The sequence below is a fragment of the Panicum hallii genome, chromosome 8 (assembly GCF_002211085.1).
Source record: "Panicum hallii strain FIL2 chromosome 8, PHallii_v3.1, whole genome shotgun sequence".
In the NCBI taxonomy this organism is placed as follows: Eukaryota; Viridiplantae; Streptophyta; class Magnoliopsida; order Poales; family Poaceae; genus Panicum; species Panicum hallii.
Window position 1 is genome coordinate 38,201,947 of NC_038049.1, and position 15,775 is coordinate 38,217,721.

The following is a 15,775-nucleotide window of genomic DNA, read 5'->3' on the forward strand; positions in this document are numbered from 1 at the left end:
TAAAAGGGGAAAAGGCATTTGTTGCATCAATCATCCCCTAATATCTTGAAATTACAAATGGGATTTCCCACACTTGATCTTATGGACACAATGCACACAATCCTACTTTTCAGAGCACCTTCAAGAGACTAGGTTGGCAAATCTTGACATTGATAACTTGACATTGATAAAGTTACCATAGCCAACTCACTATTGACGCATAAGTCACCTACCATTAAAAGAATAGATCCAGAAATAAATCTAGAAAAATATAATTTCTGAAATAAGTCTAGAAAAATATAAGCACCCATGCTGAATCTAGGATTCAAATCCAGGTGGATAGGCTTGATAAGGAAGTTCCTAGTTCGCTGAAAGTCTGCACTACATTCGATCATCATAGCTAGGAACAGTAGTGGAAATAAAACAACATGAAATTGCTAATGTCCTAATTACTGTATTAGAGATGCAATAATATAGCCAACCATTGAATATTGGATCGTATTTTTTCTAAAGTGTGGTACAGATGAAAACACTAAAGCAAGTGCACGCACATTCATTACGCTGTGTCCTTTAAATGTGCCAATTCAATTCATGGAAATATATTTCATCATTTGTAACTAAAACGTATTAACACCTTTGAAGCTAGTTGACAAACGTTGTGAGAGTGCGCTTCGCATGTTTTCGCCAAAAGGAAAAACATAGAGTGCTTCACAGTTCACATAAACTGATTCAAGCGGTTGTTAGTATGGTGTGCAATTGTGCTGCTATTAAAGTGAAAATGGTGAAGGGTAGTAAACCATTTATTGTTGTGTATAGAAGCAACAAGATATTGGGTAAGCACTTGAAACCATAATATTTGATTTTATTGATATTGTTTCAAACAGATGACTGCATTACGGAATACGGATGCATCATCTTTGGCAGCAGCACTCTTCACCGTGCATACGTCCAATACAGTGGGCACCTTTACTCTTGTAGCCCCTCATGTGGCAATGAACAGAGCACTCAGAAGGTGTGCAGGGTGAGTAAAAACTCTCGCATATCCCCCCTGGTAGCCGGGGTGGTGACCGGCGATGGCAGCCGATGCCTGCATGCAACATATAGTATACATCAAACAAGAATTGTTGGTCACACTAAATAATATTTAGAAAAAATAATAATGTAGAGTAGGTAAAACTAGGGTTCCTACAGCCTTTAGCTAGGCAAGATGGGATAGTAGAAGACATGCATGGTCGCAAGAACCAGGAATAAAGCAGCTGTCAAATACACAATCCTAGTGGAACATATCTTATTGACAGTGCCTACATGCAACATAGTATACATCAAACAAGATTTAATTTGTTGGTCACACTAAATAATCTTTAGAAACAAAGAATAATGCAGAGTAGGTAAAAGTAGAGGTTCCTACAGCCTTTAGCTAGGCAAGATGGGATGTAGAAGACATGGTCGCAAGAACCAGGAACAAAGCAGCTGTCAAATACACAATCCTAGTGGAACATATCTTATTGACAGATGCCTACATGCAACATAGTATACATCAAACAAGATTTAATTTGTTGGTCACACTAAACATATCTTGACAGATGCCATGAAGAAGACGATATCCCTACTATTTTGTTTTCGCGAGGATGATGAGAGGATTACTTGTGTCTGTATCACATGTGGATAGCATAATATTGAACCTCGTGTATGTATTTATACTATTGGGGATTACCCTCTCATATGTATCCTACTCTACTGTTTATTTTTATTGATATCTTAGGGCTAAAGATATGATATCTCGATGCACTCCAATATATGCAAGTATCCAGACCAATCTTAGGTATGGAGTATAGTCTCATAATTTGTATCCTCTAAGATCCTAAACTTGTGTTTGATATCTATAGATATCTTAATACCTGAAGAGAAATTTATAGCTCACAATAACATGATAACATCCAACCTCTGCTATTGTTCATGGAATATGCATTAGCAGCCATCCACGTGGGAATATGCATTAGCAGCCAGATTGGCGATCGCTATTGTTCATGGAAAATGCATAGAAAGCATCAAGCTATGGAGCTTACACCCACCATATCCGCTGCTTCAATTACTGCTTCTATACAGGTTTTACAGCCGCTTGTTTCTCCCCAATGTCACATCACTTCTTCAGCATCTCGGCCAGCCTTTTGTAAGACCAGTGACAGGGTTAGTGTCTGATGGGCTTGTCCTCAACTCCTTGGAATTCATTTAGCCAGACCACCTGACGAGAAAGAAATGCATAGGGCCGGGGAATGATGTTGTTGTTGTTGTTGTTTGCAAGAAAACAAGGTGCATTATGCTGGTTGAATTGGCAACGAGAAGCTGGTCATAAAGAGGACAGAGATCATCTGAGCGGTGGCGGTGCGAACATTATGGTCCATATAATGCTTCACGGAATGCTCCCAGATGTGCTGTGAAGAAGAAACAGCCGTAGTCATCCAACTCCAAGATTGTCGCATACGTGAGCTTGAAAGATGATGAAGATCCATGATAAAAGAACAGAGGCTTCGAGATCGGTCGACCAAAAACCAAATGCAGTACAGCTTAAGAGTATCTCGAGCGCGTTCTCTCGAGGCAGGTCCCGTCCTAAGAGAAAGCTGCTAAGCCAGGCGGCGTCTTGAACAACAGCTTGATTCTCCCATGGCAAAATCAGTACGCAACGGACGGCTGCGGCGGCGGAGGAAAGGAACCAAGGGAGACAATCAGACAACTGCGCGAGCGCGCGGCCTAGTTGCGTAGACAGCATCAACTTACCTTTTACTTGGGCCGAGTGGGCTGGTGTCGTGAGGCCTCAGGGGCCCATTGGCCTTTGACAACCACTTGCTGTAAATTCTGCGTGGCCTAACTGGTGGCGTTTGATGGACCAAGAGAATTATCATCTCGTGGGCCACGTGGTGGGCGGATCCTAGGTGGGGCGTTACCTTGTGCTAAAATGGGTCGGACTCCAACCTCGGCCAGTTTGTGTCTGGCTAAAAGAGAGAGGCCCATAATTACTTTCATCTTCCTGTCCACAGGGTACACACAACGGAAATATTAGAAGTCATACGTGTGATAAACCATAGGCGGAATAATTTTTTTATTTTTGGAATAATTGTTCCAACAATAAAATAATTATTCCGCGTTAAAAAATCATCCAAGTGTGATCTTGTTTTGAAGATTTCAGTGCAACGAACATAGTGGTGCAGTTGGATTTTGATTTGAATATACAATTTTTAAAAATATGACTGCGTGATACCTTGACTGCTAGTTACACGTGTAACTCCTAAGCTCCTCCATGTAAGGCTGGATGAAAAGCTCGCGACTCGTTATCTCACTCGGCTTGTGACGAATTCAGCTCAGCTTGGCTCGGCTCGAGTGATTCTTTTAACGAGCTGAGCTCAAATTTTTGCTTTTACTTTAACGAGCTGGCTCGAGCCGGCTCGCAAGCAGCTGGCGAGCCAAATGACGTGCGGAAGCTGTAGACGAGCGGTGGTTTGTTCTGTTAGTGCTGGGGTTACGAATGGCCCAAAGGCCCAACAAAGCTAAGTGTCTGCCACTTAGCAGCAGCATTTGTCACACACCACAGCTGTAGATAGAGATTGAACATCACGAACATATGAGTCCACATAGCAGAACAATTTAGTCTACAAAGTAAACAAACAAATTAGTATTATAAAATATTTATAAAATGAACAAAATGGATCCGCATGCGAATAAATAATTCTACCCGAAAAACGATACATCCAATTCATCAACAAACTATTCTTGTAGGTAAATAATTAATTCCATAAAGTGAAGAAATTTAAGATCACAGATAAATTATTCATACAAACGAACAAGTTAGCATATAAAGTGAATAAATCAGTTTATATTAATAGCTAATAAGTCTATAATGCGAACAAATTAGTATTCATGGCATATGAATCGGTCTTTTAATATGAACATAGTTCACCCTAGGAACAATTAAGTATGAATTTGGCAACATTAGATAATATAAGAAATAGACATAGATGATATAAATTGTAAAAAACAAATTACAATAAAAATACTTTGCAATGAAAAAAGGAAGAAAAAGGGAAAAAGAAATAAATAATATGTGTACAGAGGATTAGAAGAAACAAAAGGATAATAAAATTTGGAATGAGTGAAATAAGAAAAGAAAAGAAAAAAGGAATAATGGGAGCATTAGCTCCGAATCTAAAGACAAATGAGGGAGATGGATGTAGGTTTCTCTACTAGTGGTGCCTGCTCCCTCAGTGTGACGTTCTGAAGTGGTTAAGCCTCGCATGTTGTTCCTTTCTAAGCATATGGCAGTCGTTGCAGCGGTTGCAGTATCTGTGCGTGCAACACTGTAGGCTACCATAAGCTTGATGTGCGGGCACCAAATCTCACTGAGTTTGAGCTCACATTGTTGTAAATGTTGCAATTGAACCACATTGTTTTGAGACAGTGAACCAGGTTTCCAAGGTTTCCTCTGACCACATGGGCGCGTCATTTCCCAGACACTCGAGCAACCCAAGCACGGATTCCTTGCGTGTTCAATCATAAAAGGAAAAGGGGAGCTGGCATTCGATACTCGAATGCGACCTTTTTTCTTGATAGGAATTTAATAGGAATGATATTTTTTCGAGCGCGTCTTTTTATAAAGGAAAGCTTGATTAATTGCATTACTTTTGTACCTCGCACAGATTCCTTCTCCACTTTCCCCGGCCTGTTCTTCCTTTCCTCATCGTCTTCCCCCGCTTGTGCCATTTCCATATCTCTTGCGACCATCACCTAAGGGCTAAGGCTAGTGGTTTTGATCACCTTGAAGCAAGGCGGAGAAGATTGTGGTAGCAACAATGGAGGGTGCATGCCTGTACGCACTGAAATCCGCATGCAGTTGCCTGGTAAGCCAGGCCGCATCATCTGCTGCCAAGGAGATGGCTTTGCAAGAAGGCGTGAAAGGTGACGCCAAGTTCTTGGCCGAAGAGCTCGATGAGATGAACGAGTTCCTCGCAGATGTGGGCAGGGACGAGGCCGGTGTGCTGGTGGAACAAGGCGGCTATGTGGAGGACATGGCTTTCGTCAAGAAGATCCAGGACATGGCGTGCGACATCGAGGACTGCCTCCGGGATCTGGCCCCACATCGGGAGAGGCCGTCCAAGTGGAGGCTCCCGTTGGAATCTCTGGCGTCGCGGCACACCGTCGCCGCTGAGCTCAAGGACTTGGTGTCCCAGGTTGACCGCGTGAGCCAGAGAAGGGAGCGCTATCGACGTGCCCGTGAGAGGGCGCTGAGGAAGCCGACGACGCCCGGGCCGGCAGAGGAGGAGGCACGGCCTGTCGTGCCGGAAATTGACTGGAAGGTGGATGTCGGCGAGCTGATTGCACGGGCAGACGAATCACTAATGGTGATCTCAGTCTGGCTGATGAAAGACCGCGTCAGCGAAAGGGCAATTTCCCTCGTCGGCGAGGTCTACGACGCCGCCATGGACTTCCAGCGCCGTGCATGGGTCACGGCGACCCACCCCATCGGCCTCACTGAGTTCCTCCGGGCCTTGGCGAGGCAGTTCCTTGGAAATGATCCGGCGACGTCGCAGGGCGCACTCGGTGTCCTGACGGACACCGAGACCATGGGGGCGGAGCAGCTGATGGCGGTGGTAGCGCGGCACCTCGAGGAAAGGCGGTACCTGGTCGTGGTCGAAGGCGTGTGCACGAGGCCGGAGTGGGACTGGATCAAGCTCATCTTCCCGGATGACAGGAACGGCAGCAGGATCATGGTGACATCTCGGAGAGCAGATGTGGCGAGGCATTGCGCGGAGGGATCAAGCAGATCGTTCAATCTTGAACGAGTTCCAGATGGTGATGCAAGGCTTTACGTCTCATCCGACAAGGTATCGGCTCCTGCTCTCAAGTCTCAAACCATCTCCGGTTCTTGATTTGTTCGTTCAATTTGGAGTTAGTTAATAGTGCCAGACCTGCTTTGCCTAGTCGTCTCTACATTTATTTGTATTTTTCGCATTTACTCCCTTTCTCCTAGGCACCTGTTCATTTAAAAAATTTCAAACATATTACTAATTATAAAAAATAACCTCGTCCTCCCTAATTACTTATTGCACTTGTGATTGAAAACCGTCTCTATAAATACATATACATTGCAACTAGAAAAATAACATCTACTAAGAATTTGATTAGTTCCATGTGCTTCTATATATTTTTTTGTCTTTAATATTATTTTAATTAGATAGATCTCACTGCTAGCCAAAATAATACCTTTTTTATATATTTGAATGCTAAACGAATACTTATGGATGGAGCACTAGATTATAGAGAGAAGGATCAAACTAACAACTAAAGTGGGGGTGAATTGGGGCCGATTAACATTTTTTCCAAGAATAAAGTGGAAACTTGAGCCGTTGTGAACGTATCATGCACCTTGTGTCGTTACTTGCTTGTTGCATGCTAGATTCTCAAAACGACGATGCACATGGGGTGTTGAGGTACGCAGAAGTGTTTGTTTTGAGGCCAGTTATCAGGGGCGGGCCTACTCGTATTCGTTAATTGAATATCCATTATTTTTAATAAAAAATTTATACACATAGTGCATCAAATATATATGAATTAAAAATATAAAAATTATACAACATAGCAGGCTCCCAAGCTCCTATTTTCTGGTTTCGACTGAAAAATCGTAGCAACCCACGTACCACCCCCACCGGCCTTCCCCACTCAACGGCCAGGAGTCGCACGTGTGACTAGAAGTCAAAGTCAAAGTATTACATAAGTAAAAATAGGCTGGGCATGTGGAAAAAAAACTAAACAAGAAAAAAAAGTTGTATCTCCCAAACCATATATTCAAATCAAAATCCAGCTGCACCACTGTATTTTTTACGACGGAATCTTCAAAACAAGATCCCACTTGAATATATTTGGATGATTTTTTGGTGGAATATTTTTCTTTAACGCGGAACAATTTTTTTTGAAGCTAGAATAATTGTTCCAACATAATAAAAAAATTCCTCCTTTTGAATAACTATTCGACCATAATAAAAAATATTCCATCTTCTGGAATATTGTTCCGACAGTGTTGAGAGCCGTTGCATCAGGAAGAAAGAGGAAGGAAAATTAAAGAAACAGAGCTAGGCCGTAAAATTACTAATGGGCTGCTAAAAATTGAAGGAGGCATGCGGACCGCGCGAGGCCAACGCTTTTGCGATGCAGCGTATGGCACTCGTGCGTGCGAGAAATTTCGATATTTGACATCCAATTTGAGCGCCTCACTATGTTTAACATCCGATACAATCGACTTTCAAAATTTGACATTGAACCCACAAATTTCTTCAATCCACAAGATTCTCTCCATTTTCCATATTTTCCCTTCCTTTTCTTATATCTTGTGACCCGAACTGATAAGTTTGCCCCTAGCCTTATCCTCTCGTGTCAAACTGGACGGACCTATGTGAGTCTTGCTGCCCGTTTCTTGCTGCTGCCTTTCCGCCGCCGTCGCCATTGCTCTGAGCCGCGCCCCGCCCTTCCCTTTCTGTCGCCGTCGCTGAGCCGTCGAGCTTCTACCATGTCCTACCATGTCCCTGCACAATCATCTTCATCTTGTACTGTGTCTCTCTGTTTATCTACCTTCTACCAGCTAACGTTGCACTGTCGCTGACTCGCTTCCGAGTAGCTAAACCTCAGTAGTCTAGTTGGGGGGCAGTTGACCCTAACCTCGAGCGGCGTCCCGGGTGCCGGCACAAGGTTGCCCATCCGTACCATGGCCTTGGCGAAGTCGGCGGCGAACGCGGCTCCGTCGCGGGCGTACCTGCGCACCAGCGCGTCCTGCGACCCGCTGTTGAAGAGCTCCTGGTCCGAGTGCAGCAGGCCGCGGTGCTCCACCAGGTCGACTCGTCGGGGGTCACCGCGTCCAGCGGCGCCAGCGCGCCGTCCGCGCCGCCGCACGCCCCGCGCAGCTGCGCGGCGAAGGTCGTGTTGATCGCCTCGCCGCCTTCCGTGCCGGCGCGGAACGTGGCGCAACGGGCCCGGCCGATGGTTTGCGCGCCCGACAACGCCGTCATGTCGCGCGCCTACAGGCCCTTGGCCCGGAACGCGGCGACGAGGGCCTGGAGGCCGGACCCGGGGCCTGAGAGGTTCGCGTTCGCGGCGTCCCGGCTTGTTGCTTGGGACCTTGGGTGATGGAGGCGGCAGCGATCGAGAGGAATGAACTGAAGTGGTGGCAAGGTGATAGTGGTTCACGTCAAGGTCGTCCCCCAAATCAGTCGTCCGGGTTTGGGCGACCAACCCCTAGCGACGGCGAGCGGCGGCGGTAGGGCCGAGGGCCTGTTCTCGAGGGAGACAGAACACGAGACAGGGAGAAGGGAGAACTTGGGTCTGGCCTGCCCGTATTCACGGGAGCACAAAGAAGGGATAAGATCCGAGGCAAATAAGAAAAGGAAGGGAAAAGATGGAAAATGGAGAGAATTTCCCGGATTGAAGAAATTCGTGGGTTCGATGTTAAATTTGAAAGTCGATAAAATAGCGCTCGAATTGGCCCTCAGATATCTAAATTTCTCCGCGCGTGACCCTGAGCATCTGCGGTTAGGAGCCGGCTTGACTGACAGAAGGGCCGAGCGCCCGACTGCCCGCCGGTGCGCCCTGATTTCCCAATCCCCAGCCGCCGCAGCCCTAGCTCCTAGGCCTGCTAGCTCCCCGATTCGGCGTTTCCGGCGGCCGGCATCCGGCAGCAAGGGCGCGACGAGACCAGACGGTGAGCCGGTGAAGAGCAGGCCGCAGTCGCGCGGCCGCCGGGCGGGCGGGCCGAGGGGCGAGGGCGGCGTCCAGGCCAGAGTCGCAGCCAGCACGGTCCGGGCATCCTGCGTCCGTCCGGCAGCCGGAAGGGCGGCAGGTCGCAGGCGCTGAGGCTAGAGGTGCGGGCGCGCTCGGCTTCGCCTAGAGGCGCGGGCGCGCTCCAGCAGCGTGTGAGACTGACTCCAACCGTTCGCGGCTGCGGATCAGCATTCGCCCGGGACGCGGAGCGTGGGGCCCGCCCTTTGGGAAAGAAGAACCGCGGCCTCCTTCCAGCGGCTTGCGGAACGGCCGTCGCATCCCCGCCCACTCCTCCGTCCCCTCGAGACGCGCCAGAGAGGGAGAAGGGGAGGACGGGAGCGACAGTTGGGATGGGAGGCCGGGGGGTCACGCGGATCTGTGGGACGGGAGGGAGGTACCCCGTTTTTCCGAGACGCAATGGGCAATCTTGAAAGGACTTCAAGATGCCTAGAGGGGGGGGGGGTGAATAGGCTAATCTGCAACTTAAAAACACTTCGAACACAGTTAGCAACACAGGTGTCCGGATACTCCGGATATATGTCCGGATACTCCGGATATAGTGTCCGGAGTTTCCGGAGATAATGGCCGGACTATCCGGGTATGAAAGAAACTGCTACAAATCAAAGATAGAAATGCCGTAAATTGAATCCAGTAAATTTAGAGGGACTAATGGTACCTCTGAAGTGTTTCTCACCAGTTGTCTTACTCCTGAAACTTGTATAATGATAGATCGCCCTCAAACCCTAAAAAACTAGTCTCACAAGCAAACAACCACAAATATAAGCGAGAATTGCGAGAGTGACACAGAATTTGTTTCCCAAAGTTCACTCCCAAAGGAGCTACGTCTCCGTTGAGGAAGAATTCAAGAGACGGTGCTCAAGAACTCCTATGCTCCTCTCCCAAAGGTGAGACCAACGCTCAAACCCTAGGGACACTTACTATGAATTCCTCGGAGAGGAATGAAGATTACAAACCAGATGTGATGCTCACAAATCAATCACGCAATCACAAGCGACGCCTAGCCGTCTAGGAGCTTGGAGCTCCAAGAGTAATAAACTAGAATCCACGGGCTAGACTTGGATGATGTGCTCAAGAGATGAAATCAAGGCTTACTTGCACAATCTTAGCTCTTGCAACAATCTCACTTCAAACCCCAAAGGAAATCACTCAAGAATGAAGCAAATGGGGAGTGAGAGGGCTCTCTTTGGCTTTTCAGCAGCTCTGGTCAAAAATGAGCAAGAGAGAGAGAGAATGAGAGGGGGTATGGGGGTATTTATACCCCCTCACCCAGAAACTAGCCGTTGGGAGAGTGGTACCCGGAAACTCCGGGTATATGTCCGGATACTCCGGAGATAGGAGTCCGGAGACTCCGGACCAGTTGAGTTTTGCAGACCGGTAACAGTAACCCGGAGACTCCGGGTATACGTCCGGATACTCCGGACACTCTGTCCGGACATTCCGGATTGAGACCCGGACACTCCGGGTTAGACACAGAATTTCACAGCAGTCCCTTTTTGAGTGTTGAGATGGTTTCTTATGATTTTTGTGGGTTCTCTTGAGCACAACTACCATATCTACACATGTGGATCATAGTTCCCCTTGATAGTATGGCGTTCCTATACTCAATTTCAAAAAATAAAATCTAATCTTTCAGTACACTTGAGAACGTCGCTTTTCATATCCTTTTTGAGGGTTCACGCTTTGCTATATGCTTTACTCAGTCACCATTAGCACCTGCACACATGCTTAATAATACGATTAAATATACATGCGCTTTGTCATTTATCACCAAAACCCACTTAGGGGCCTAAATATCTTTCAAATCCGCTGGGCGCGTGAACAGTGAGCCCAGCGTCCCATTTACCGCGGCAGGGACGGGATGGGAAGCCCGCTGGAGTCGGTCTGAGCGCGCAAGCTGCAAGCAGGCCTGAGCGAAATCTGAGCGCAAGGTACTCAATTACCTGCTATTAAAGGGGTGTTTGGCCGCGGACTAAACATCGAAGCTTTGGTTACTGATTAGAAGTATTAAATATAGATTAATTATAAAACTAATTGCATAGATTGAGGCTAATTTGAGAGACGAATCTATTAAGCATAATTAGTCTATGATTTAACAATGTGGTGCTACAGTAAACATATATGATGGATTAATTAGGCTTAATAGATTTGTTTCGCGAATTAGCTTTTATAATTACCTCATATTTAGTTCTACTAATTAGCATCCAAAGATTTGATGTGATAAGAACTAAACTTTAGTCCCTGCAACCAAACACCCCCTACTTTGGGCTATCCAAAAATTCTTTTTTTACACCTTTTGAAATTTTGAATACCCACCTCCCAAATCCTGGGCCCGCCCCTGCCAGTTATTCGATTATGTGAAAGAAAAGCAGTTTGATGATTTAAGGTGGTCTGGCTAGGGATTTAGAGAAGAAGATGATGTAGTTAAGTGCACTGACCCACTAAGTTAGTATGCCAAAACGAGCCATTAGAAAGATGATGTACCTAAGTACACCCACCTGCCAAGTTACTGCACCTAAATGAGCAATTAGGGAGATGATGCATCTAAGTGCATCCATCTGCCAAGTTTGTGTACTAACCGTGCATTTAACTCTTTTTTATTTATGGACATCTGATGGTGATCTGGTGGCCCATCCTGGTTGACTAAAACTGAGCAAAATCTCAGTGCATCTAGTTAGTTTTGTCGCAATTACATATATATACACACACTATATACACCACTTTCAACCACTGACTTGTTGCAAAACATGTGTTCATTCCAGGGTGCCACCACTGGTCGTGGATTTAGTGAGGTTATAAAAGTAAAGCCGTACTCGGAGTTCGTTGGCAGGGATAAGGAGGTTGAAGAACTGACAAGATGCATATCTCTGAATGAATCGGAGTGCGCGTCACTCTCAGTGTATGGAGCTAGTGGTATCGGAAAGAGCACCCTTGTCAGAAATGTCTACAATAGCACAACAGTACTTAGGATATTCCAAAGGAGAGCCTGGGTCGCAATGGTGCATCCCTTCAACAAGGAGGAGTTCCTGCGAGACACAATTTCACAGTTCAAGGCATACCGAGTTCAGGAGTCCAAAAGTGGTATCAAGAACAAGTCATCTGATGACTTGGTAACAGAGGTTTGTCAGCTCATGGGGGACGGGAGGTCTCTGCTAGTTGTTGATGGGCTGTCAGCAGAAGAAGAATGGGATCAAATCAAGTCGTGCTTATGGCCAAATAGTGGTAGCTGCACTGCCATCGTTACGACAGCGAGTGCCGCTGTTGCTAGACATTGTTCAGAGAATAGAAGCAGCTTGATGTACAAGCTGAGACCTCTTAATCGCGCCGCTGCCCATCAGTTATTCTATCAGAAGGTATGTATCTGAAATAATATGTCTGATTCTCCATTGACATTTTAGAAATAAAGAAACAGATGATGGAAACCGTGAATTTATGGCAAAGCTAGGCCAAAGTGTTCAGGGACTGGGTTTAACACCCCGGATATTCACGTAACCGGAGGCTATTAAACATCAAGCAAAAATCTATTTAATGTAAGACTTACAATTTTTTTGGAAGAGTTTCCCCCTAAAGTAAATCGGACATTCAAAAAATTAATTCTCATAATACTCACAAGAATACTATTAAAGGTTCCTTAAGAAAGAATAACATTACGGCCATAAACATCATAGAAATGATGCTAGTTATGATTGAGACGGTCTATGGTTAGTGTGGTCTCTTTATTTGGGCATTGGGATGGCCATGCTCCTTTGGGTACCATGTGACTTGTTTGCTCTGAACTTTTTATTTACAGGAGACACTCTGCTGAAATTTTCAGTAACATTTAGACTTAGTAGTTTCTAGCTGATGTTTAGTAGCCTCTGGTTATATATAGGGTGTTAACCGGGCAGTACTACATCTACAATTTAAGTTATGAAAAGTGAAGCCTTATTTTTTACGAGAACAGCAGGAAGTGAAGTGTTATTTCTATTGAAACAATCATTCAGTGGTGTTACGTTATAGGTTGGTAGATCACTACGGATTAATCCACAAAGTTTTCGTACTAACATGGTAATTTTATTGCTACAACAGTAAGTTCAGACAACAGTACTTATGCGGCCTCATTACAGTTTTACTTTTTCTACATTATGAGAACGAAGTGTATGACTTTTGTTCTGTGCAGTCTTTGCAATAGTAATACTAACATTTACTTATATGGCTACAAACAGGTATTCAGGCGTGACAGACTAATTGAATTATGTAAACCGATGGTTGATCATGCTAATCTCATCATACAAAAATGTGATGGGAACCTTCGGGCAATCAACATTATAAGTGGGCTTCTAGCCACCAAAACTCGAACATCTACAGAGTGGGAGAAGCTGCTAAACCGTTTTGATTCGGAGTTAAAGAACAACCCTGACCTTGGGGTTACCAATGCAGCAGCAAAATTGAGCTATGATGATTTACCATCCCACATGAAATATTTGGCCCAATACCTTAGCGTTTTCCCCCGAAGCTACAACATAATGCTCAGAAGATTGGCAAAAGCATGGCTAGCAGAAACCTACATGAGGAAGACGAGAGGAGACAATGCTGAATTTGAGGGTATCTTTGATGCCCTTGTTACGAGAAGTATGGTTCATCCATTGAAGCGAGCAGAGATAACAAGCGGAAGAATAAATGGCTGCCATGTTGACGATGTGTTTCGACAACACTTGTTTTCAGAAGCAAAGTCGAGGGGCTTTATCAACATCCTAGATGAGCACATGGTGAACAAAATTTCACAAATCAGGCACCTAGTTGTTACAAGTGGCTGGACAAGAGATGATGATCAGTTCAAGAGATTGGACCTCTCCTGTGCTCGATCACTGACAGTTTTGGGGAAGTGGAGTTCTTGTTTCATTTCACCAAGCATGAAGTTGCTAAGGGTGCTGGACTTGGAAGAAACTGAAGGTCTGGTGGAGCATCATGACCTTGAGCATATCGGGGAGTTCCGGCATCTCAAGTATCTGGGTCTAAGGAACACTGGCATTGCACATCTACCCAAATCCTTGGGCAAATTGCATGGTCTTGAGGAATTGGATATCCGGGGCACTTACATTGCTAAGCTGCCATCTACATTCATCCATCTTACAAGCCTGTGCCATCTCCATGGTGGTACGATGGCCGCATGCAATTCTCAGCAAGAGTTTGACAGTGAAATGACTGGAGATTGTCCTGGGCTTCTCAAAAATGCTGTTTCGTCTGCTTTCTGCATGTGTTTGCTATGTCTACGTCAGAGGCACAAACCATATGGTGTGCGCGTCCCAAAGAAGATAGGGGAACTGAAGTCTCTTCTGACAATGGGAACCATTGATGCAGCAGGGACCCGAACTGTTATGAAGGAGGTACAGAAACTTGCACAGCTACGAAAGTTGGGCGTGATGGGCATTACCAAGCTTAACAGCAAGCATCTCTGCTCAACCCTTGAACATCTGCACCATCTGCGATCATTGATGGTTCACTCTGATGATTCACTCGGCAGTTTAGACACTGTCACCTCACCCCCACACTGCCTTGAAACACTGAAACTGTATGGCAATCTCGGTACGCTCCCGAGGTGGACCAAGACACTCCATAGCCTCCTCAAGCTTTGCCTGAGGTCCACGCTACTGGATGGGGACGCTGTACAGATCATCGCTAGGCTACCCAAGTTGATCGTGCTACGCCTGCTGGCTAAATCGCTCGTGGTGGAGGAGATAGCATTTCCAAGTGGCGCGTTCCCGAAGCTGGAGCTGCTGCAGCTTGATCAGTTAGAAAATCTCATGACATTATCTACTCAAGGAAGAGCATTGCCAAACCTGGAGATATTGCAAGTCTATAGGTGCAGCTTTCTGAGCGAGGATAGTTTGCGTCTATTTCACGACCTACCGAGGATAAAAATGGTGTTGATGGATGGTACGCTTGTTCAGAGACAACCAAACCGACGATTCAGGTATACTCTGGACTTGAAGAAGGAAGAGGAGGAGGAACGGATAAGACAACGAATTAGAGCTCAGGTAGGTACTATGCGAGCTGCATCCCGCTTCCTGGAAGGAGCAAAAGCAGACAGATCCGAGATTGACATAAGGGAATAAGCTGGAGCAAGAAGAACCGCACGTCCTCCAACAGAATAGCTATTTATCGCCGGCACTTGGCGATGGCGATGGATGGGCAGTGTGGCGTTGCAGAGTGGTGGTCCTTGTGTAGTTCCGTGTGGGTTGTTCTTGCTTGGGAGATATGGCTATGTCGTGCGGGGCGGGTTGATGTCTCAATTTGATTGAGGGATATTCTATTGTTAGGTTCGTTGTTTCGGTTGTTGTTGTTGCTCGATCAGGTAGGTTGGGCCGCGTCACTCTGTTACTTTGTTCAGTCTAGATTTCATCTTATTTTTAATATAATCGGCGGCTCTTATGCTTGGTTCATTAAAAAAGTTGTCCATACAATTTTCTTTCTATACCGCCCACGCTGCTAGAACAGCCCACAAGCGGGAAATGAACCCACAATCCTCCCGCTGCTCTGCTCTCCGCCAAGAAAAAATGGTTTGACATTTCGCACCAGGCTCTCCACCAAACAAATTTGATTATTGAAACATATAATTTCATTGTTGATTTTATGATATCTGAACACAACAATGCTCCATTATCTCACACTGGTACAAATGGGCAAAAAAAAAACATTGACGAGAAATGCCAAATATGGGCAAAAAAAAAAACATTGACCAAACATTGACGGAGGGCAGGCCATCAGCAGGTCAAGAGACACCTGCCCCGTGCGTGCACAATTCGACCCAGGGCCCGGCCTGAGTCTCGCAAAATTTTCTCATTGAAACCATCAGGGCAAGAATCGGAAAAATCAACCCAGACATTCAATTTGAAGCACGTAGTATGTAACTGAATATCGGAGAAAGGCAGCTGCTGAGGGACTAATGGTATCGCTATCGTAAGCAATCACCAACCATGCGCACGCGAAACCAATTGTTACG

The 15,775-nt window shown here is 45.7% G+C and overlaps 1 protein-coding gene across 1 annotated transcript; it reads left to right on the plus strand.

Annotated features, from left to right (window-relative positions):
* Positions 1 to 4,676: 4,676 nt before the first annotated feature.
* LOC112903360 (disease resistance protein RPM1-like) lies at positions 4,677 to 15,191 on the plus strand. The gene is made up of 3 exons (XM_025972604.1): positions 4,677 to 5,852; positions 11,556 to 12,146; positions 12,999 to 15,191. Exons 1-3 carry the CDS (start codon positions 4,821 to 4,823, stop codon positions 14,886 to 14,888), a joined length of 3,513 nt encoding a protein of 1,170 aa, XP_025828389.1. The 5' UTR covers positions 4,677 to 4,820; the 3' UTR covers positions 14,889 to 15,191.
* Positions 15,192 to 15,775: the final 584 nt, after the last annotated feature.

What these genes read in the sequence shown, in the direction of transcription:
- LOC112903360 (XM_025972604.1), top strand. Translation starts at nt 4,821, where the DNA reads ATGGAGGGTGCATGCCTGTACGCACTGAAATCCGCATGCAGTTGCCTG. An exon ending in TTTACGTCTCATCCGACAAG is followed by an intron (nt 5,853 to 11,555) that starts GTATCGGCTCCT and finishes TGTTCATTCCAG; the next exon opens with GGTGCCACCACTGGTCGTGG. An exon ending in ATCAGTTATTCTATCAGAAG is followed by an intron (nt 12,147 to 12,998) that starts GTATGTATCTGA and finishes GGCTACAAACAG; the next exon opens with GTATTCAGGCGTGACAGACT.